Source organism: Takifugu flavidus, chromosome 13 (genome assembly GCF_003711565.1).
Source record: "Takifugu flavidus isolate HTHZ2018 chromosome 13, ASM371156v2, whole genome shotgun sequence".
In the NCBI taxonomy this organism is placed as follows: Eukaryota; Metazoa; Chordata; class Actinopteri; order Tetraodontiformes; family Tetraodontidae; genus Takifugu; species Takifugu flavidus.
In genome coordinates this window covers 4,043,938-4,066,186 of record NC_079532.1, presented here as the reverse complement: position 1 = coordinate 4,066,186, position 22,249 = coordinate 4,043,938, and the positions used below count along the sequence as shown (strand labels likewise).

Here is a 22,249-nt window from a genome sequence, read left to right as displayed (position 1 = left end):
CAGGAAGATGCTGATCTGGTTAACTTTTTGTTTGTTAAAGCACTGAAAATGCCCCAGCTGACGACTGATTCAGAGCAGAGAGGTGTTCTTGATATGATTACTGGCTGATTAGTAAAAGAACTGAGCTTGAGTACCGTAGACGTGTCCTACCCCAGGATGAATTTGCAGTACGTCGCGTCTGCCTGAGCAAAACTATCCCATATGTAAGTGCCGACCTGCAGCAGTATGTAAAACAAGTTTAAGTGAAAATCAGATTGTATAATTAAGGCTCAGAAGGAATCAAGACTTTGAGCAAAAGGTTTGAACTGTTACCTGTGTGTTGTTGTAATAACTCACAGTTCTTTTTTATTAATATTTTATGAGCTACGCGTACTTTAGACCTTCTGAGAAGAACTGATCTTTCTGTACAGCCGAGGAAAAACGTTTAACCTGCCTATCAGCGGCCAAATCAAGTTCCAAAAAGATCCGACTCACAGGCTGAAAAAACAACATTGTTCACAGGGCTGATATTCATTTTTGGACAGGAAGTTTCACAGGGTTCAGACCTGAAACTGGTTTGGCAGAGAAAAGGCAGAATGAACAAATCACAGGATATTTATAAGCACAAAGGCTCCAACGTGCATCCATTGTTCTGTTTCTGCAGGGATACTGTGTGTTTCAGGCTGAAGAGGCGCTGCAGTGTGTGGATGTAAACACCTTACTCTGGCTGTTCGGCGGCACATAAATCCCCTGAACCAGCAGAGGAGAAACACGTTGACTTGGCTGTGTTTCTGTGACTCACTCGCGCTGACAGCCCAGTCCCGTCCTTGCTCTGATGGATCTTTTACTCAGGTCTGGAGCACATGACTATTTTAGGACATCAGCGGGGACCATCCTACATTCTGCTTCCATTACGTCCCCACTGTGCAGCCTCTGATTTAATGAGTCAACAGAGACTGTGGAGATTCCTCCTGCTCTTTCATAACTCTCAGCTGTCTGTATCCTGTGGGCCCAAACCCCCTAATGTTGCTCTAAATCGTGCATTAGTGAAACTGCGTGGTTCCAGCTGGGGAATTGGCTTAATAAAAGCCTTTCTGGGCATATTCTGGGGGTTTAGCAGCCATTTTAAAGTGCAGGAAGCTTCCTAAGGCCTCAATTTTAGATTTCCATGAGGTAACAGGTGGGTGGTGCCTTCACTGCAGTGAAATCCAGTACGAGTGAGCATCCATCCTCTGCTGAGTGACACAACTCACAGGCTCTGTCTCTTAAAGCAGAGGAGGAAGGCCCAGCAGCTCTCAGCTGACAGCGGAGCTATATCGGGTCTCCTTTGAGACATCAAGCTCATCTGCTAATTTTGGAGAACTCCATGGGCAGCATTGGGAATATCTCCCAAACGATATTGTTTCACTCCAACACATGGTCCTCCTACACCAGGCTGTTTTTCAGCCATTTGCTTGGATTTTCCCCCGACGTGTGTCGTCATTCCTGACAGTGAATGAAGCTCAGCTCAGACTGCACTAATCTGCAGCCTCTCCTGGGTTTGAAACTGTCGCAAGTGAAATGCAACCCTTGTCCATCCAAGGTTTCAGTCTTAATAAGGAAACTTTACTCAACCTACTCAGAAAAGACGGGGAAAAAAAGCTCTTGGCTCCTTGTCTCCTCTCGATGCTGAAGCCTCGCTGCCCTGTATTAAAGCTGAATAAACACTCCACACTGTGCTCAGCACATTTTTCTCAACTCTGATGCCAATTTTCCTGAAAGGATTTGGTGTGGAGACAGAAAAAATGGATAATCACAGGGAAATTCTATCCTGCATGGATCTATGTTATAGTCCATACTTGAACTGATGTTTTATTTACACTAGATATTATTTTATTATGCAACAGTGTCTGCTGCATTAAAATATAACTTACTCAAACAAAAAATTGTTCTTTTGGTCAAATATTGACAGTTGCTTATTTATACATTGATAAACCTTTTTTTTTTTTTACCAAAATAAGAGCATTTGTTGAAATTGATTCTACATTTCTATCAAAGACTCTTCACTTTATTCCTTTTAAAACAACAAGGTGAACATGAGATGTTGTTAATCAGGGTTTGCTGTTTTAGCATGTGTTCAAATGTGTCAATTATTGGAATGTTTGTTTGACCCACGCTGAACCGTCCCCACCAAAGACTCCTGAAGAGAACCCTTCCCCCCCTCCCCTCTGAGCCCAGTAGCTCTGCACAACTGTCTCATCAGGTGGTAAGTCGAAACGGTCACGGTCTCTGATCAAACACCAGGCTGCAGACGGGCTTAGGTTGAAGAATGCAGGTGCTGCACAACTGCGTGCTCCTGTGGGATTCCTCGCTGCAGACCACTGTGAGCTCGTCACGGCGAGCACAGCCTGTGAGGCATTCAAAACCGCACTGGAATGTCTCGTCATCAGAGATCCTAACAAAGCTTCCCGATTACAGCCTTCCCTCTGCCAGCCTATGGTCATTTGTGGTCTGAAGTTCACGGGAAAACTTCAGCGCTCAATGGAAACCTCTACTTTCTTCTTCAGATTTAGAAAACTGGAGTTTCTGCACAGCAAAAATGGAAACTACAATAAGTGTTCTCAGAGAGTGGCCAGATGCTTGTTTCTTGTCATACACGACCCTAGAAGTCCAGCACCCTCCTCTTCACCGTGAGGAGTGTTTTATTGCCCTCTGAAATGGAAAGAAATATCAAGCGAGTCTTTGGTCCTCACAAAAGCGTCCTGCCCGCCTGCCTCCTCTGCCTCGCCTACCCAGAGAGCCCTTATATGGACACATGTATGGAAGATTCTCCCTCCTGTGTGCAAACACAGAAACGTCTGGCCCTGTGACATCAGGGGCAAAAGACTGGAGGCAAATATTTAAAGAGAACTATCAACAAGATGCATAGCAGCTGGGAGTGAGCTACAAGGCCGAGGAGAGTGAGAAGCGATTGCTGCACGGATAGAGGTTAAAGATATCAACCATCAAGATTTTAGGCTGTCCCTGAGCCCCTGATGGCAGAGACAAGAGCATGATGAACAGGAAGGAAGGAAACTTTTCAAGCTGCCAAGTAGCAAACATTTGCTTCCGAACAAATAAATAAACAGACTGGAAATGCTCCGAACGCTACTATCCTGAACTGCAGATGAGCCTGCAGAGCAGAATAGCTTCTTTGGTGCCAGTATTCCTGCTATGGCACGTCTGGCCCTTCACAGTGATTTTAATTTCACACACGAACTCTAGCGTGGAATCCCGCATGAGTTCGCAATGAATCGCGACAGTTCCCCCCCAATGCCTCCCCTCCTCCCCCGTCCAGTCGAAGCTGACTGAGCAGCATCAGATACGGCCGACATTCTGCAGGGAGGGAACACAAACAAACAGTCCGGGAGGAGCCCAGGCCACAAATATTCCTCAATTATCCCATATTTGTGTTTGTCACTCTGGAATCCTTCACTTGTGGCGCTCTGCGCCGTAAGCGCCTCTCAGATGCTCCGCGTGGCTTCTGCGGCGTTGCCGAGGCCTCGCTGCAAAGTTTAACTTCAGAATTACTGCAGAATCTTAACAACGACTCGAGCCGTACACAAACAACAGAAGTGTTTCACTACTTCCTTTGCTTTAACCTAAACACCAATTCAGGCCACAACCATGGACAATTACAGGCCTCTGATGGGTATAAATAACACTTTTATGTTTTAAAAACAACTAAAATCTGACTCTGCGAATACAGATCAAATCATGTTGTTGTACTGCTTCAGTGATGTGATACAGCAAGACAGTTTTAACATGTTGGCTGTCTTTCCTACTGCAAACTAGAAGATATTATAAGATGTGGTTATTGCACACATCTAAAGGTTCATTTGATGAATTCCCATTCAGAAGGTGTGCTTCGGCTCCAATTTTCAGAAGTTATTCAACCTAACAACATCATTTTCATGATTAGCTTTCAGCATTTCCAAATGTTCTCATTCTCCCATACAAACCTTGTTGTTGCGTCTTGAGCGCTACATCCATATTGACTGTAACAAAATAAACAGAAAAACTATAAGTGAAGACAAGTTTTTCTCACTGATCCTTTGAGGAGAGCCTTCAGAGGGCCCTAACCATGGGGGGTTGTATAAATAAACATGGCGGACTAAAAACATCTTGTGCTTGGCCTGCAAGATTTATGAGCCGTGCGTATGGCGAGCGATGACAGCTCCTTTCATTCAACACCAGCTCGTTGCGCCGCAGCGAAAACTTGGCCAGGAGAGATTCTTACTCATCGTTGGTCGCGCACCTGCGCCTGAAAAATGCGCCTCCGCCATCCAGCTGAAAACTCACCTCCCGCCTGATGAAGCACGGGGCAGAGTGGTTTTTCTCTGATCCTGAACGCAGCTCACCTCGTCGCTTGATTTACGCCCTCGGCGACAGCTTTATCGCCACATCCCTCTCGGTGAGTCCAAGTGTCCCGACTCTACGGAACAACCATCTATTGGGGAACAGGCGGCGGCGCCCGAGGAGCACTTGGATGTCCACCTGTGCTCACAGATTAGTATATGTGATTGGAACCCTGCAGTGAATAAACCATCTGGACCCTCATCTGCACTTCGGTTACAGCTTGGATTGCAGAATCTCCTCTCACACAGTATTTGGCTCTGCTAAACTCTGCCTGGACTATAATCCCAGGGGAACTGTCTGAAAGAGCCAAAGAGTTCTCTCTCTATATATAACCGGATGATGCCTGCACAAATCTTCACATGGTATTTGACAAGCGGCCTGCCAGTACGGCTCGGCTCCGGGTTTGACGGCAGCACAGGGGCTTCTCCCTGTTTCAAATCATTTGGAACACTTTGACAGTCATTAAAAGTTTTCAAGCTTGGCCACGCAGCTTGATCTTTGCGTCTCAGCAGACTCACGGGACGTCTTTCTGCAAAGCAGTGGCATTTTCATCAGAACAGAACCTTAAATGTCTCTCCTGAGAGCGTTCTTAAGTAAACACAAATTCAGGGGTCGCAGACCAAGATGGTCTCGGCTCCTCCTTCCACAGCAACTCAGTTAAGGGAGATCCGACCCAGCGTGATTTAAGTGTTTGGGGGGAGCAATGTTGTCTTTGAATCTCTGAAAGTTAGGATTTAACTTAGTATACCCTGAATTCAATTGAATTTTAGCTCTTTGATGACTTCTCCACCCACCGTTAAAGACAAAGATGGTTGCCCACGAAATGAATTCAGCATCTGTGCTTATGGAACTCGTTCGTCGGTGAAGATTTGGTACATAACTGTGGCATGAGTGATATCACAAACATTTGCTCTCCATTTATATATTTAGACATAACTTTCCATCAGCTGTTCTAGCAGAAGCTTTTACAGGCCTTAAGAAGCAGAAATATTTTCCAAAGTGCACCAAATTATATGCCTGGAGACTTATTTCTCTCTTTAACATCCAAGTTAGGGAAGCTCATCCAGGAGTTGTGGTGCGTTCAGGACACCACAGGCCCAAAACGGCCGTAAGTATTGTTATGATTTATTCTCCTGTAATGAACACGGACAAAAAAGAAACTTTGTCCTTGAGTTCTGCCTTGTTAGGAGACGGCCTTTCATTTTCCAGTGGGATGTAAGTCAGAACACGGTAGCCTTCAATGAGACATTTGAAACTACTTAAACCCGAGTCAGCAGAGTGGACCCAGGGCTATTTTTACTGTGCCAATAAGTTGGAGTTAAACATCATAATTGGTCCTATTTCCATTCCCAGCATGCCATGGGAAATCTAGTAGGCCATCACAAACCTCCCTTGAGTCCATTAAGTGAAACTTTTATTAAGTAAAATCTCCATAAATTAGGACTCCAGTGGTGTGGTCATGGTTGCAGAAGTATACTGAATGTGACATGAAATAAGATAAAGATGATACTTAAGTGAGCAAAATTCTCATGGAAAGATGGTGCAAAGGGCAACATTTCATTTGATTGGGTGTTTTATTAACATTACATAAATTCATGTAATATTCACTTTAATAATTGTGACATTTATGGGTTAAAAGTACATTATAATACATTATTGTGCACGCTGTCAGAGCATTTACAGTTTAATTGTGGCTTTCGGATCTCATGCGCCTCTTCTGATTCATCTTGCCTAGAAGACTGGCGGATATGAGATCAGACCATTGTTCCCCTCATTTTCTGCCTGTCAATCACAATTAGACGGATGCCAGTCTATTAGAACAAGGGCTAGCTTGAGATTATCTGAATACTCTTCCATTACAGCATCTGTCGATCAAAGTCTGCCACGCTTTGACGTTGGTGCCTAGAATGACCGGCCAATTAGAACAAAGCGACGCCGTGAACCTATTGTAAGCACAGTTTCTGCTGTTGCCGCCTCCGCCGCTGCCGCCATCTTGGTGGGGGATTCAGGGGTCAAGGCCCATCTGTCTGATTTCAGCACCGGGTAACAACAATGTGGGAGAAAACGGAGCAAAGCCCGAATGAGACTGGTCTTATTTTAGGGGTCGTACCTCATAGCATCAGACCCCGGACTCTTGGCACAGAGCGCTGGATCTACGCGGGGACTTAAGAGGTTAAAGACTAAAGCAGGTGTGTGAAAGAGAGAACGGCCCTAAAAATATCCCTGAGATTCATTGTGGGGTCTTCAGGATACTTTGATATTTGTTTGTCAATGTTGCTTTTTTGTTTAAGTAAAAGAGACAAAAGTCATGCCCTCCCCCACTCAGGATGAACCCTAACAAATGTGCTGCATATCCCAGACCTTTGCCAGTTGCTTAACTGGTTGACATTGTTCAAACTCTGAGCCGCTGCCAAGGTGTAAAAGCATCCATCTTGGCTGACAGGACGACTTGACGCATCAACAGCTTGGAGGGAGGATATCTGAGACATTATCAGATAAACAAATTCCCATCCTGGGCCACCCTCCAAACTCAGGGCAATGCCTCTCCGGGGCTTCTCTGGCTCACCAAAAGCATCTCTTTTTAAAAATGACTTGCCTTTGACTGCTTTCTCCTCAGACCTCCTCCTCGGTGAAACTCACTCACGTTTGCCCAAAAACACATTCATACCACAAGCCACTCTTGTGACAGCTGCCCCTGGTCCCACTTCCAGTCTCTCACGGGGTCACATATAGTAGGACTAACAACTCAGAAGAGGAAACATCTACACAGACAAGAAACTGATCCCAGATTTCTGGAAATGAACAGAAGGAAACAAAATGACTGGCAGGCTGCTGCGTAAAATTAAATAAAGTGCGCAGATAAGAAATGATCTGCTCATCCGAAATGTCATCTGCATCCTCTCTGCGACCAAAACCACAGCAAGTCTCTTCCAGAGTCGCCTGCTTGTCCATCACAGCCCATATAAAGGCGTATCAAAAGTCAAATGTTTGAGAGCAACGAATCGGCGCGCAGGACGCCCGGACACGGACGCACGCCTCCTCCAAAATAGCATTGGATGTCCAAATGGAATCCAGTCTCCCCCCCAAATGAAAGTACATATTTGACAGGGCACAGCGAGGCAGAGCCTGCACTCCAGCTTAGCGTTCAGTGAGGCACAGACGCTCTAGCCCTCCTCTCCTCTCCCTGGGTTTTAAATTGGACGTTATTGGGTTTGATCTTTTTTCTCCTCGGTGCAGCCAAACAACGATAAGCAGCCATGGATGCCATCAAGAAGAAGATGCAGATGCTCAAGCTCGACAAGGAGAACGCCTTGGACAGAGCAGAGCAGGCTGAGACAGACAAGAAAGCAGCAGAGGATAGAAGCAAACAGGTCGGCTTTTTTCTCTAACTTTTATGGGGGAACCCAAGAGCTTAGTTTAAAAAGCGGGACTCGTAGCTACATTTAACCGTGGATAATCCGCACAAGGGATTAACCAGAGATTACAGGGTTTCTTTCTTGATCTTTCTGGAAGATACAAGTGTTTAGTTCATCTGTTTAGTTTAAAGTAGAACTCAGAATGCTATAATGATATAACCTTTGCAAGTTAGGGAAATATAGATCTTGTTTAATGATGTACTAACCGCATGCTTATTCTATGTTATGTTGTGCTCTGCAACTTTTTATATTGGTGTGTAGTTAGAGGACGAGTTAAGAGAGTTGGAAAAGAAATTACGTGTTACTGAAGACGAGAGAGATAGAGTGACTGAGGAGTTCCAAACGGCTGAAGAGAAGCTGCTGACCGCCGAGGAGGTCGCCACCAAGGTATCCGGGAAAGACGCGCACGGGCTCCCCTAACTTCCTCTCCTCTCTCTTCCCTTCTTCCCTGCGCACTCCCCTGTCGCCGCTCTCTCTTTCTTTCTATCTCTACGTCTCTCCCTCCCTCTGCGCCTCTCCCTTCCTCTGTCGCTCCTGTGCGCCTGTGCGCGCTCACGCTGACCACCTCTCAAACTGCCCGCGCACTGAAACGCGCCTCAGCTTGAGGACGATTTGGTAGCCCTGCAGAAGAAATTAAAGGGGACAGAAGATGAGTTGGACAAGTTCTCCGAGGCTCTTAAAGATGCTCAGGAGAAGCTTGAACTGGCAGAAAAGAAAGCCACAGACGTAAGTATGGGGGAGGTTTCCCGGGGGGTGGGGGTGGGGGCACCAGGCACCCCTTTTTGCACGTTGCTTCATCACACCTTTATTTCCTCATCGCCGTCGAAAATGACAGTTCAACATTTTAGACTCTTTAGAACTAGAGACAAGATGTCTCTGCTGATCATCTTAAATCCCCATGTCTCTACAGCGAATTAGATTCGCAGCTTAAGCATCTTTTATTCCCATCAAACCGGACCAGATATCAACTCTAATCACATCGTTGAGCTGTCATTCCAATAATCACATCACCACACTCACAAGTCTGCCCAAAGAATATCAGATTCTTCACTTAGTAAACATCTGGCACGTTTTTAAATACGTTTATTTTTGTTCCAGACTCATGCATCTCAAATAAAGTCTTTTTTTGTGGAGCGGTCCAATGCTCAGTCTTCCCAACAGTGCAGGCTCCCAGATAAATATAGCCCACTGCTTTATATGGTCAAGATAGAACTCACATCTGCGGGCTGCTCTCTCTGCTTCCACAGAAAGGGGAAGAAAACTGTCTCCAGACTATCCCAGGCACACTCATAAGGATGATGTGCAAACAAATCAAATAAATGATCTATCGTAATGCATATGCATTTCAGATTTTCAAAATATGATACTTTTTTGTTTGTTTGATTGTTTACATTTGAAGCCCCTGGAGACAAGCCGCTTTCAAGGAAATTAGATTAATGGCTATATAAGGGTAAAATCCATACAGTGAAAACAAGAATTAAAGGAATCTTGGTGTAGTGGTAAAAAAGAAAGAGGCGTCAGGAAACACGCCGAAATACTTTAAAAGGATGTGTAAAAGTGAGTTTCAGACTTACTCCCGTTAATAGTCACAGCAGTAACGTATGGATTCTATCAAATAGGCCAACAGATTTATTAATTCAAATACCTTAAATATTTTTATTCTGCAGTAATCTGCAAAAATGTCATCGTTGGAGAGTTAGGTGAAATGACTTGGCGCTGCTAAAACGAGCCAGCAGATGGCGCTGTGGCCTTTAGAAATTTTGACCACAAGCGCTGTCACGCTGACAATGATGTGGGCTTTAGCACAAGGATTAAACTGCTGTTGCGCTATATTAATATTGTTTTAACTAGCTGAATAATATATTTGTCGGACTTGATGCTACTCGTCAAAACATCGCAAATCAGATTTTAGGAACAACTAAAATACTACGCAGTTTAATAAATATTTCGAAATAAGGGGTACTTCCTGGACAAAGCGCAGGCATTCGCTCTGCGCGTTTCCAGCTTGCGCACAACCGAGGACGTCAACTCGTCGCATGCCAGTCTGTCGGAAATTGCGCACCAAGACCCCTTTTTAAAACCAACTGTTGCGGGTACAATGGCCGGAGTAACGTCGCTGGAGGCCGTCAAGCGAAAGATCAGAGTCTTACAGGAGAAGACAGACGCTGCAGAAGAGAGAGCCGAAAAGTTACAAAGGGAGTTGCTTGCACATAAGAAAGAGAGGGAACAAGTAAGCATTTTTTAAGTCTGCCTAGAGCTGCTCATGCAAAGGCTTCTTCTTGTAGTGTTTATTTATGAGGGCTTGCTTTAAAACATGAATTGATGCACAGTAAGGTCCGTGTGGACCGCGATGCTTGTAGCTGTGGTCCCTGCTGCCACTGAGGCTTGAATGAAGCACCTATTAGAAGTTAAATGGCCTTGTGCACAGCAAACCAATGCTTTTTCATTCCTTTTTAAAATTTACAGATGAATTTAACCCTCTTGTGACAACTTTTACTGTACCCAAGAGAGAGGCTACGATTGAATCTGTCACAGCTAACAGGAAGTCGCAAGTGAACTTGGCATTTGTAAGTGTCACTGTGAGCTTGCGTCTTTGACATTCCCTTATAAGGCCAACAGGTTATTGCAGTATAGTTTCACTCAATCTCAACATAGTGGCAGTTACCCACTGAGCAGATGTTTTGAAGCTTGCAGCGCTCAGGTTTGCGTTGACAGTTCACGTTAATCAACCACGGGGTGTTTTCAGAGAGAGTTCACAGCTGAAGATGAACTTTGATCGGTTGCAGTCACACCTGCAAACAGGAGGTTGGTCGGGGCTTCTCTGGCCTGGTTTCACTGAGCACAAAAGCCACTGTTAAACGTGTCCAGGAGCCTGAAAGTTCTGATCTAATGCAGATTATTTGCAAATGTTATGGTTCATTGCATTTAAATATCTCTGAGTGATGTGAATTATCCAGGGAGTCGCCTCTGTGCCAGTTGCATTGTAACACTCTCAGGGCCTTTGACTTGAGCTTTGTTAAGGTTCTGTCTGGGGACCAGTGTGGAGGCTGCTGTGGGACATTGGTATCGTTACAGAGTGGCTCCTGGGAAGGTTATCTCCACAAAGAATTGTAAAAATAACAATGTGAAACAGCGATGGTGCACACATGCACCCACAATAGAACACAGTATTCTTTGGGCTGACGTGCTGCGTGTGTGCTCTTGTTGAGCTTGTTGAATTCCAGGCTGTCTTGACGGCTATTGTCTCTCTAGGCTGAGGCAGAGGTCGCTTCTCTGAACAGACGCATCCAGCTGGTTGAGGAGGAGTTGGACCGCGCTCAGGAGCGTCTGGGCACTGCCCTGACCAAGCTGGAGGAGGCTGAGAAGGCTGCAGATGAGAGCGAGAGGTGAGTTCTCATCAGAAGCGAAACGGCAACTCTTGCTTCCTGGGATTTGTGGGATTGCAGAGTTGAAGTCAGAGGGTTCGTTTAAGTCCTAACATCCCTTACTGACTGTTTCTTGGCACACAGAGGCATGAAGGTAATTGAGAACAGGGCCATGAAGGATGAGGAGAAGATGGAGCTGCAGGAGATCCAGCTTAAAGAGGCCAAGCACATTGCAGAGGAGGCCGACCGCAAATACGAGGAGGTGAGCTTTTCAGCCCCGGGCAAAGGATTTAAGATACAACTTACACTAAAAACAAAAGTGATCTGGTTCCTCCTTCGCTGTGACTCACTGCTGTGCTGCGCCCAAAGGTTGCCCGTAAGCTTGTCATCATTGAAGGCGACCTGGAGCGTACAGAGGAGCGCGCCGAGCTGGCAGAAAGGTAGGGCCTCTTCATGTGCACGTGCAGCTGATGCTCCCGAGACTCGCACCTTCACTTGCGTTTTAGCCATTGATGCTTTGAGCACTAACACACTTTCCTTCCGTTCTCTGACCGTACATGCTGGCTCTTTGCATGCTGTTTTGTGATCTGAATGGTCATGGCTTGCGTCAACACCTTCTATCAGGGAGGCTCGAAGACTGGACGATGAGCTCAGGGCTATGGAGCAAAGCATGAAATCGATAAGCTGTTCAGCTATGCAGGTACCACAGGCAAAAAGGAACCCCCGGTTCCTCCCCTCATTCCTGCCCCTGAGTCACTGCCTCGCTTTACTTTACTCATCCCTCTCCTCGCTAATGCTCTTTCATTCTGACAGTTAGACACTTTCATGCCTCTATCATGACAGAGATCTGGCAAGAATAACTCCTCGTATGCATATTTGAGATGAGGTGCATCCGATATTTGATTGCAGAGGCAGGGCCTAACCTTTGCTTCATTCTTTCTAAACCATTGTCTTTGTGAGTTGCACATTTCTGCTCTGTTTAAGGCACTTTTGAGGTACTGGGCTTTTCTTCTCATTTAAATATCTGTAATTCTTATTTTTTTTCTTCTCTCTCTCTCTGTCTGACTGTTTCTGAATTTTCATTTATTTTCTATATTTCTGTCCATCCTCACTTTCCTCTTTACCTCTATTCCCACTCTTATTCCTATTCTTCTTGGCAACCTTTCCCCCGTTGTCTGAACCCCCATCAGCAAATGTGCTGAGCTTGAGGAAGAGTTGAAAACTGTGACCAACAACCTGAAGTCACTGGAGGCCCAAGCTGAGAAGGTAAGACCAACCCTCTGATTACAACCCCCCCTCCAGTGGAAGGGAACCCGAGGAGCCCGAGAAACACAATCTGTTCATATCAGTTTAATTCTAGATTTCTGCAGTGTGACAGTATGGACTCTTTTTTTTGAGACTCTGATGTGTGTTTTTTAGTATTCACAAAAGGAGGACAAGTACGAGGAGGAAATCAAGGTCCTCACAGACAAGCTCAAGGAGGTAAAGAATCACGAGTCGTCTAAAGTCCAGGACGGTTTACACAGTTCTGAATGGATGCATCACACGCACATACTCATAAACGTGTGTCTCTAACACAGGCTGAGACTCGTGCCGAGTTTGCTGAGAGGACAGTAGCCAAGCTTGAGAAGACCATTGATGACTTGGAAGGTACGACTTTTTTCCTGGTTATTTGGCTGGACAGATTGTCACTTTTTATTTCTTCGGCCATCGGTTGCTCTAGTATTCTTTGTTTTCATCTTAGTTTGGAGGTGTAAAAGTGTCTAATGTTTATCAGCGGCATTAGGCATTATTGTTCAGTGACTCATACTCTCATGAAACCAAAGTCCGGTCCCTGCCGTCGCACCTTCTCTCATAATATCCAGTTCCTTTTTTTCCCTCTGTTACTTTCTTTTGCTGTCACCAACTCCTGCCATGTTGTGCTGGTGCTTCACCCTTGACCTCTGTGTCACGTGCCCTCTGACCTTTGCTCCCTTTGTACCACGCCAATAGACGAGTTGTACTCCCAGAAATTGAAGTACAAGGCCATCAGCGAGGAGCTGGACCACGCCCTCAACGACATGACCTCCATGTAATTTCTAGCTACCTGTACCCGTTATCCCTGCCCCCGCATCAATCTCCTCCTCCCTGCACCTCTCTTAACTACATTAACTTTCATGTTATGATCCTGCCTAATTAATATGCTCTTAAATCAGACAGTGGGGTGTTCAGTGTCTGTGCAACTGGACGGTTTCCCTCTTACGTCTTGTTCGTGTGTGGTTTCCATGAAGACGCCTTTGCATTGCTAGTGTGTGAACATGGTGTATGCACGCATTTACATGCGTGAGCCAAGTTTGTGTTGTCAGCGTGCTGCTCGTGCATCCCTGTTCTTGGTGTTGCTGTGCCATGAGCGTGCAGGTCCCACACCGGCTCCTTTGCTTCATCGTACTTTTTCTCTCCCCAACAGATAATTTTTTTACACCTCATCAAAGACGTCTCTCGCCGGCTGAGCGGCATCTGTCGGCTCTCTCCAGTCCTCCTTCAATTTTCCCTTCTCCATTATGTCTTTTCTTTCCTTTCCATCTTACGTGTTTCATCTTTAATTCAATTGCAACTCACCCCTTGTACAGAATCTAGAATCTGCACTGTGGAAAAAATAAACACCCTTTCTTCTGTGTACCCTGTATCTCTTTACTCTGTCCTGTCTTTTCTTTACTGATTTCTGTTTATTGATTTAAAATTTGTTTCTTCTCAACCTGCTTCTGGTGTCCAGTCTTACAGTGTTCTTTTATAGCCGAGCCAAGTTGTTTGAGACCGATGCAGCAGTTTAGCTCAGTGACAGGAGGATAGATTGAGGATTAGAGAGATTTAGTATTGGTGAAAAGCATTTTCTGAAAGACTGCTGTGAAGTGAAGATATGGGGTTCTATAGGGGAACCGTATGTTTAATTAAACCTCATCTGGTTGCTGAAAGGATGGATGAAAAAACACTGAATTTATACCAAACACGGGCCTTGTATGATACAGAGAATCCTGTCATATTTGAATAAAAACAAAACTCTATAAAACACCTTCCGCGTCCTTTATTAGAATTCTAAATCACCTCAATAATGTGATCACATAATTTATTTGAAGTATTGCCAGTGTGTTTTATAACATTTGCAAGATAAGGTAGGTGTCAGCAGGCGTTGAATTCCCTCTCCCTCTTCCAAAGATATTATGTGGCTATGATGCCTGCTCGCTTCAAAATGTGACTGTCTGGGAAAATGCAATTCAAATGTTTTAACAATTGTGTGTTTTCTGTGGTTTAGGGTAACATTATGGCTGTGTCTTTGTTGCAGAGTTGCATTTGCTAGCTAACATTCTTGGTTGTACTGATGTTTAGTTTGCGTCAAAAGCATTGCAATAACTTACACAAATTAGCATTTTCAAATAGAGCAGTGTTGATTAATCCCTGCTGACTGACTAGTTTTGCATGCTTGAGATTAAACCATCTTCATTTTCCATTCCAACAGAAAAACTTTCACAAGCTAAAGAGGAGAACCTCGACATGCACCAAATGATGGACCAGACTCTAATGGAACTGAATAATTTGTGAAGGCTCAATCTGACCCAACACCCAGTGTGGTTTCAGCTTTAAACGCACCTTGCTTACCAGAATCCCCTTATTGTTTTGTTGCCTGTGGTGGAGCTCAAACAGCCAAGTGTTTTGTTTTGTTTTATTGCACCATTCTGCCTTCAGTGGACATCATCCAAGGCAAGAAGCTAATGGGAAGTAGAGCTCGGTCATTGCCGATGATGATATCTAAACCGCCTTTTAAAAAACTCGTTTTCTAGCCAGATTTTATCTGAACAGTCAGCATTTCTCAATCCGTGAAACATTTGTGGCTATCGCTGTTTTGGTTTGTATTTTAACTCGTGGTGAAACAACAGCTAACACTGGTTACAAGGATTGTTTTTGGCATCTGCATTAAAGCTGGTGCCTGTCTTTCCTCTTCGATTATGCACATACCAAAGGACAAAGTTTAGAAATGTTGCAACTGCATTACACCATGTTGCATATTATGCAGTCTGTAAGGTTATTTTTACCACAAAACATTTCCTGACAAATGTAAGTATAGATTGGTTAATTCTGTCATGTTTGTATACTGGTGCTACTGTATCATTAAACAGTGACTGAAAACACTGATGCCTTACTGCATATTTTTAGGTCGTTTTAAATGTGTCGAGTTACCAGGTTGTGTATTATGTTTTAGCAATGTGTTAGTGGTGATGTTTATCATATCTAATGTTTTAAAAAACATACAAAACAAACAAGGATCTAAATAAAAGCACATTTTAAAAGTTTTCCAACTTTGTGATACATGCATGACTTGACCCTGGAGGTCATCTGAATTAAATAAATGTAAAAACCATAAATTCTACAGCCTCCTCAGCAGATTGTAAAAATCTCTTTGCATGTTTAATTCTGCATCTTTGCTTCCTGGTTATTTTTGTGTTGATGACCGTCAGTTTGACTTTTAGCTGGTGGGATCACTCGGAAAACTTGCCTCGGTTGAGTTGACGTTTCTCGAACAATAATTAATAGACCTCATGTTCAGTTGAGGTTTACTCAACGCACAGTCTAGAATTGACTAGTAAAAAGCTCCTAAGTTGTTCTTTGCTAGTCTAATGAAAAATAAATAATTATCTGACTAAAGTGGAAAGAACGCACGTCCTCTCATCAGATGTAGTTTAAATTGATGTTGCTCTTGAATAGGAAAATGACTGTGGATCTTGCTAACAACATCGGTGTGCAGTGTACTGTAGCAGCGAACAGTCAGCCAGGTTGACCATTAACGATGACCAACTTATATATAAACTATAATGTGACTGTACGTATCGAATGATTGACGCTTGATTGTTTCGCCTCTAACTCGATTGCTTTGGTCTGAATCGATGTCGCAAAGAGGAAGTGGTGGGGAGACGCAACCCCCTTCGATGATAGTTTTAGTCAATAATAAACGCTGCTAGTCGTGAGGAAAACATGTCACGATTATTTCCTTCCCGTACTTTTTCTGCCAAATGGAACCTTTTAAAAGCGCACGGATCTCCTTTGTTAACCCCGCAAGGAGTCGGAGCGCCAATCAAGCCACCGCGGTCGTATCGCGTCAGATATTTCAACCAGCAACAACAACAACGAGGATCCACAGGAGAGTCGCACCGCTTTGGCTTTAAATGCAAGGCAAAGTCCCGGGTTTGGCTTTGCGGTGTTGGTGCGGGGTTAGCGGTAGCTGTCGGATTAAACTATCAGAATGATGCGGTTACCACTTCCGGCGAAGAAACAAAGACTCGGACTATTGATCGTTACAGCGATGCCAGAAAAGTTAGCAGGGAACTTGTGGAGCGGATAAAGGTAAGCAGCGAGGTAGGCTTGTGCATGGGTTTATTTTTGGCTTTCTCTTTATAGGCGTCCGATTGAGGTGGCGCATGCATTTATTCCGTTTCTGCTGTTACCCAGACCGAGGTCGGGGCTCCAGGAGTGGTGGTTGGTGTTTCTGTGGATGGATCTCTAATCTGGTCTGAAGGTCGATATCTGCTGTATTCGACCATTTTGTGGTTATTCACCGCATCACTACTGTTTAAACAAACTTTTCTCTTTTTTTGCCACATTTATTAAGGAAAAAAGTACAAGAGTAATACTAGAATATCCACGGGCTGCGTCGTAGTCCATAAATATTCTTATTTTGTTGTTTACAATTTTTGCATTTTTCATTTTCAAGGGTTTGGTTATGCTGATCTGGAGAATCGTGTGCCATGCACGCCAGAAACTGTCATGAGAATCGCCAGCATCAGCAAGCCCCTCACAGCTGCAGCTGCTGCACAGCTGTGCGAAGAAGGAAAACTAGATTTGGACGTCCCCGTCCAGAAATATGTTCCGGAGTTTCCTCAAAAGCAATTTGAAGGAAAGGATGTAAGTCAATGAAACTAAATCCACCAGTTTCTCCAACAATGGTGTGCTCTTTCCACCTTCAGCTCACACTCACACACATTTTCTTCCAGGTCATAATAACCCCTCGTATGCTTCTGTCCCATCTGAGTGGAATACGCCATTATGAGAAAGACGCTAACAAAGTGAGGAAAGACAAGGAGAAAGCAAAGAGAGTGTTAAAGGCACCGGTAATTAAAAAAGAGGTTCCTAAGAACTCGGCTTCAAGCAAGGATAAACCTGGAGCAGATCATGGCAACAAGGAGGCTCAGAACAAAAAGGAGTTTGAGCATGAAGAATATTACTTGAAGAAAAAGTTTGAAAGTGTCACTCAAGCTTTGGACCTCTTCAAAGATGACCCACTCATTTTCCAACCTGGTAAAACACCTAATATTTCAAAAACCCATTTAAGTGTTTCTTTTGTCGATGTAATGGTTTACGTGTACATAATCTTCTTTAGGCTCTACTTTCCTCTACTCCACCCATGCCTTTACGCTGCTTAGTGCTGTAATGGAGCGAGCTGCTGAACGGAGCTTCCTGGATCTCATGATGAGCATGTTTCATGACCTGGGAATGCTCAACACTGTCCCTGATGAAAATGACCCTATTATTTATCACAGATCCAGGTCAGATAATATATCATCCCAAGTGTCTCACATCCCTAACATCAGATAGATTGGACAAGCATGTGTTCGTAATAATAATAATACTAGTTTGATGTTCTTCTGCAGGTTTTACCTCCTCAACAAAAGAGGCCGTGTTGTTAATTGTCCATATGTGGACAACTCATACAAGTGGGCAGGAGGTGGCTTTCTTTCCACCGTGGGGGACCTGCTACTTTTCGGTAATGCTCTGCTCTACAGCTACCAGGTGGCCCAGCTCAAGGACATGCAGGATTTGCTTCCTGGCTTCCTTAAACCCCAAACTGCCAAAGATCTGTGGACACCCGTTGACAGGACAGAGGCCAGCTGGGATAAGGACGGACTCTATGCACAAGCTTGGCTGGTAGTGGAAAAATTCCAAAAATGCGGCCAGTGCAGGAAGCGCAGACACTATGTGTCACACACAGGAGGCGCTGTAGGGGCTAGCAGTGTCCTCTTGGTGTTACCCAGTGAGGAGATGAACCAGCCCCAAGGCCAGGTCCCTGTCCCTCCGCAGGGGGTGGTTGTGACAATTTTGACTAACATGCAGTCGGTAGGACTCAATAGCACTGCATTAAAAATTGCACATGAGTTTGACAGAGCAAGAGGCCTTTGAATTTATCCCTTCAGATAATATCATCCTTTGATCTAATTCTAAATATTGTAGCAAAAAATGGTGGAGAATAAAATTTTTCTTTTGCAAAGCCCAAATTTTCTTTTAAAAAAAAATCCATTTGGTACTGGATTTTGCCGCTTGGTGGCGCCAGATTACATTATTGTATGCAAATATAGACTTCAACCACAAAGTTTACGTACATTTTAAGCTTTTTTTAGGCAAAGAAAGGAATGACTGGAATTGGGGGCTGGGGGGTCCAATAATTGTGTATTTTCTTGCAATGTATATTTCCTCATCGTAACATTAACTTTTTTGAAAACAATTTTTAGACTTGAGTGGGTGTTTTCTCCAGTTGATTTACTCTTATCTTCCCTGTTGAGAATAAGCACAATGACAGGCTGGCAACATCCTACTTTGTGCTTTAAAGCAACCGGTGATACCTCAGACTTTATAAAAATTGAGTTAAAATACTAGAATGCCTGCGCAACTGTTCTGTGAAGAAGAACATTAATTTTACAAGCAGCTAAGCTGTTGTCAGTGGGATGTTGCATTTCTCCTCTCCAGATGGTTTGTCGAAAGTCCCTAAAAAAGAGACTATTAGGCTGATTGCAATGCAGTCCAACAAGTTTTAGGTCACTGTGGTACTGGCTGAATTGAATATGATGCAACCATTCTCATTATGATACTCTGGGGATCTCCTCTGCCCCTGTTTTAAGATTTAAAGAGAGTAATGAATGGCCTGGGATACTCTATAATTATACGGACTCCTACACACAGTGTTATCCTGCATTTTTATGGCCAATCCTACCTTTTTAAACTACAGAGTGATGAAAACATTCAAGGCGAGTTCAAGAGGTAAATATGGTTAATTATGAAGTTTTTCTTTAATACATTTTGTAGAAGAAACATAGTGTTTATCACTGTTAAATCATGCAATAATGATCATTAAATCTATTTACAAAATGTAAAGAATATCTCCTGAAAGCATGGGGAACATGTTCATTCATTGATGCCGTAAATTAGATTAGAAGTTAAATATTTACTGAAGAATTATAGTTTATGTTTTGTCTTGTTTTTTGTACATAGTCCATCATAAATTTACAAATACCTTTCATTAATAATGCACATAAATTGAAATGTCTTTTAAATTTAAGAGACTGTGTGGATGGTGTGATTCAGCTCCCACCCACTACCCACTTTCCCCACGACTACGTGTGCTGACAAGTTATAGCTTCTTTCAAACTGCCCAGAAAACCTCACGATAAATGAGGAAGAATTATCAGCCGGCAGCCTCCTCTTGTTTGTTGATCAATCCCAGTCTGATGCAATAATGGCTCCAGTAAGTCCAGTGACTTCCCACAGAGCAGCAAAGCCAGAACGGGGATCATACTCTGGGTTTGACCCTCCAGTACTGTTGCGGGGTGCTCTGTTGCCTCTTTTTCTTGGCTTTTAACATCCTGCAAGTAACAAGAGGCTCTATTAAATCAAGTGGATTTTGGTTGTACCAGTCCTCTTAAATCCACGCTGCACTCACTTGCGTACATAGTAGATTATGACCGCCAGGGTGACTGAGATGAACAGAGCAACGACGACCATGGCGGCGATCAGTCCTGCTCTCTCTGCAGAGGTGGAGCTGCTGAAGAGCTGGAACTGCTCACACCGACTGCCTTTGTAGTTTGAATTGCATCTGATACAACATATGGACTGTTACTATACCGTCACTGTTTAACTTGAAACAGGATGGTTGTTTTTTAGTTTGACAGATAGATGCAAGTGCAAACTTTTGGTTTCATTGTGCAGAAGGCATCATTTATAGTTGTTGGTTCATTAGTGATAGTTGGCTGATAAAGAATTGCAGCGGACCAATGAGATCCAGGTTCAGTGCAAACAGAAGGAGACCATCATTAGACAAGAAAAAATGTGGATTTGCAGTTTTCACTGGTGACATCAACTGTATCTAGCGATCAGTAGAAAATGAATTACGAGCCAAACAACCTCTGGAGGTAAGCTTCATCTTCTGTAACCAAGTCAGTGCCCTGGTGTCGGCCTCAGCTGTGAGACAGTTCAGTTACTGAGGACTACAGACCCACAAACCAGCTGCAACTGAAAGTGGCTGCAGGGAGGAAAGCCTGACATTGAGGTGTCCGGGACAGTTATTGACTGCAAAAAATATGCCTAAATGTTAAAATCTGAGCTTCAAACACTCTCAGAATACTTTCAAGACCCTAAAAATGGAGGTTCCTCTTTTTTTTTTTAAATGTTTGACTTTAGTCTCAATTTTGCTTCAGCATTTTATAACGCTAGTGTGATCTCAGACTGTGTGTGTCTGTGCATGTGTCATTTGATGTTGTGGTTTTAAAAGGATGTTTCATGTCAGACTTACACACAGGTGAGTGTATCCATGAATGTTATTTTATAGCAGGTCCCTCCATTCATACAGTAGGCGGTGTCCACCCCCTCACAAAGGTCTCCGTGATCTGCTCAAATATAGCAACATTTCAGGTAAGAGTCAAAAAAGATGTTTGATATTTCTGCACGTTTTTATTTTTTTTAATTACCTGCCATCATCTGGAATCTTTGGTTTGCCCTTTCCTGATAAAAGAAGAAGCACAGCCAACAAAGGACGGTCTCATCACTCAGGAATGCTTTTGACAATCAGAGGGTTTAAATACCAACGGTAAATGTAAACCAGCGCACATTGTGTTTGCTAAAAGTTAAAGGTGTCAGGAGTTCCTCGCGAAGGGTAAAATGGGTTCAACGCCACACTCACAGAAATAAATCAAAACGTCTTCTTACCAGCTCGTGAAATCCCAGCTTTTGCTTGTTAGTGCAGGTGAGTCATAGTGACGCTTTAAAGTCACCCAGGAGCTCTTTTTGTTGAGGAGGATGCACCCAGGCGCGCTCCTCCTTTGGTTTAAAAAAAATGTTGTGATTGCAGTTTGTCCACATTTTAGATGCCAAGCTTCATGTCAGTGCTAGCTAGGGATTGTGGGTCATCTTTTGTGAACTATGTTGTAAAGGTAATAACACAGGAGAGGGCTGAGGGCTGTAAAGGGTCTCACAGGAATTGTTTTGTTGCCTGTTTCTGATGAAGACCTCTGGTCCATTTTGCCTTTGTTCTTGAGGGTCCTTTGTTTCTCTTTGGCATCATGAGATCAGGCTGTGATTGGAGGAAGAGCTCACCTGTTGTGCACGTGGACCGATCGGTATGCAGCAATGGCATGAATGGAATCGTGGGAACTTTCTCAACAAGGGGAAAACCCGTCACTAGCATAACAACAATAATTACAGAGTAAGAAGAACCGTTACATAATGCATCAGTTCTCTTACATGTAGCTTTCTTTCATTTTGACTACCAGACTTCAATGAGCAGATGACATTTAGGCCTCTCCTCTTGGCCCTACAGTAGCTCTTCAAACAAAGTTGCTGCATAATGATTTTTTGTTGTTGTTGGTTCTTCAATCATTAATCAGAAACACCTTTCTATAGTTTACCTTGAGGTCATTGACCTTTTGAAAAGTGCCTGGTTACCATCCATCCATCTATTTGTCTATTATGCATCCATCCATCCATCCAACATCGACAAAGGCTCACACTTATCCATCAAGCAATTTATCATTAATCAATCAAACTTTATTTATAGAGCACTTTTCATACAAATTCAATGTACCAGGTTATTTATACCATAAAAGCAGTATTAAGTATCCCTAAAGTTTCTCTCTCTCTTTCTCTCTCTCTCTCTCTCTTTCACACACACAGTCACACACACACACACACACACACACACACACACAAACACAAACACAAACACAGATACTTATTTACATATAGAGCTTGAAAGACTACAACTTAAGTCCTCAATCTTATTGTCAACAATGTACCGAAGACACACCAGAGACTGGATGAAAA

The 22,249-nt window shown here is 43.7% G+C and overlaps 3 protein-coding genes and 1 long non-coding RNA gene across 15 annotated transcripts; 2 read left to right on the top strand and 2 right to left on the bottom strand.

The window, feature by feature from the left end:
• Window positions 1-5,911: 5,911 nt before the first annotated feature.
• Window positions 5,912-7,360, bottom strand: LOC130535701 (uncharacterized). The gene is made up of 2 exons (XR_008953193.1): window positions 6,949-7,360; window positions 5,912-6,134 (listed from the first exon to the last, which is right to left on the bottom strand). It is a non-coding gene; the product is annotated as an uncharacterized LOC130535701 (long non-coding RNA).
• Window positions 7,361-7,434: 74 nt separating this feature from the next.
• On the top strand, window positions 7,435-15,300 carry tpm1 (tropomyosin 1 (alpha)). Of its 10 annotated transcripts, none has more exons than XM_057050877.1 (10): window positions 7,435-7,727; window positions 8,373-8,498; window positions 11,025-11,158; window positions 11,282-11,399; window positions 11,507-11,577; window positions 12,328-12,403; window positions 12,557-12,619; window positions 12,718-12,787; window positions 13,130-13,208; window positions 13,584-13,802. In XM_057050877.1, exons 1-10 carry the CDS (start codon window positions 7,614-7,616, stop codon window positions 13,585-13,587), a joined length of 855 nt encoding a protein of 284 aa, XP_056906857.1. In that variant the 5' UTR covers window positions 7,435-7,613; the 3' UTR covers window positions 13,588-13,802. The 10 variants fall into 10 exon arrangements, with proteins under 10 accessions (XP_056906857.1, XP_056906860.1, XP_056906862.1 ...); XM_057050878.1 differs by lacking the exon at window positions 8,373-8,498 and adding an exon at window positions 8,034-8,159 and having other exon boundaries at window positions 7,437-7,727; XM_057050880.1 differs by lacking the exons at window positions 13,130-13,208; window positions 13,584-13,802 and adding an exon at window positions 14,631-15,300.
• Window positions 15,301-16,044: 744 nt separating this feature from the next.
• lactb (lactamase, beta) lies at window positions 16,045-18,662 on the top strand. Of its 2 annotated transcripts, none has more exons than XM_057050872.1 (6): window positions 16,045-16,510; window positions 16,616-16,682; window positions 16,878-17,068; window positions 17,158-17,461; window positions 17,544-17,709; window positions 17,815-18,662. In XM_057050872.1, exons 1-6 carry the CDS (start codon window positions 16,142-16,144, stop codon window positions 18,338-18,340), a joined length of 1,623 nt encoding a protein of 540 aa, XP_056906852.1. In that variant the 5' UTR covers window positions 16,045-16,141; the 3' UTR covers window positions 18,341-18,662. The 2 variants fall into 2 exon arrangements, with proteins under 2 accessions (XP_056906852.1, XP_056906851.1); XM_057050871.1 differs by having other exon boundaries at window positions 16,045-16,522.
• A 538-nt stretch (window positions 18,663-19,200) lies between these two features.
• LOC130535700 (pro-neuregulin-4, membrane-bound isoform-like) lies at window positions 19,201-21,445 on the bottom strand. Of its 2 annotated transcripts, none has more exons than XM_057050888.1 (5): window positions 21,137-21,445; window positions 20,899-20,932; window positions 20,724-20,817; window positions 19,883-20,027; window positions 19,201-19,797 (listed from the first exon to the last, which is right to left on the bottom strand). In XM_057050888.1, the coding sequence occupies exons 2-5, from the start codon at window positions 20,906-20,908 to the stop codon at window positions 19,597-19,599; spliced, it is 450 nt and encodes a 149-aa protein (XP_056906868.1). In that variant the 5' UTR covers window positions 20,909-20,932; window positions 21,137-21,445; the 3' UTR covers window positions 19,201-19,596. The 2 variants fall into 2 exon arrangements, with proteins under 2 accessions (XP_056906868.1, XP_056906869.1); XM_057050889.1 differs by having other exon boundaries at window positions 19,594-19,797; window positions 19,875-20,027; window positions 21,137-21,262.
• Between the last annotated feature and the right edge of the window lie 804 nt (window positions 21,446-22,249).

Excerpts from the sequence above, each read along its gene's own strand:
- tpm1 (XM_057050880.1), top strand. The coding sequence starts at position 7,614 with ATGGATGCCATCAAGAAGAAGATGCAGATGCTCAAGCTCGACAAGGAG. Across the intron at positions 12,620-12,717 it reads TCACAGACAAGCTCAAGGAG|GCTGAGACTCGTGCCGAGTT; the intron begins GTAAAGAATCAC and ends TCTCTAACACAG. Across the intron at positions 12,788-14,630 it reads GACCATTGATGACTTGGAAG|AAAAACTTTCACAAGCTAAA; the intron begins GTACGACTTTTT and ends CCATTCCAACAG.
- lactb (XM_057050871.1), top strand. The coding sequence starts at position 16,142 with ATGTCACGATTATTTCCTTCCCGTACTTTTTCTGCCAAATGGAACCTT. Across the intron at positions 17,069-17,157 it reads AGCAATTTGAAGGAAAGGAT|GTCATAATAACCCCTCGTAT; the intron begins GTAAGTCAATGA and ends ATTTTCTTCCAG. Across the intron at positions 17,462-17,543 it reads CCCACTCATTTTCCAACCTG|GCTCTACTTTCCTCTACTCC; the intron begins GTAAAACACCTA and ends AATCTTCTTTAG.
- LOC130535700 (XM_057050888.1), bottom strand. Across the intron at positions 20,028-20,723 it reads ATGGATACACTCACCTGTGT|ATGCAATTCAAACTACAAAG; the intron begins GTAAGTCTGACA and ends ATGTTGTATCAG. Across the intron at positions 19,798-19,882 it reads TGGCGGTCATAATCTACTAT|GATGTTAAAAGCCAAGAAAA; the intron begins GTACGCAAGTGA and ends TGTTACTTGCAG.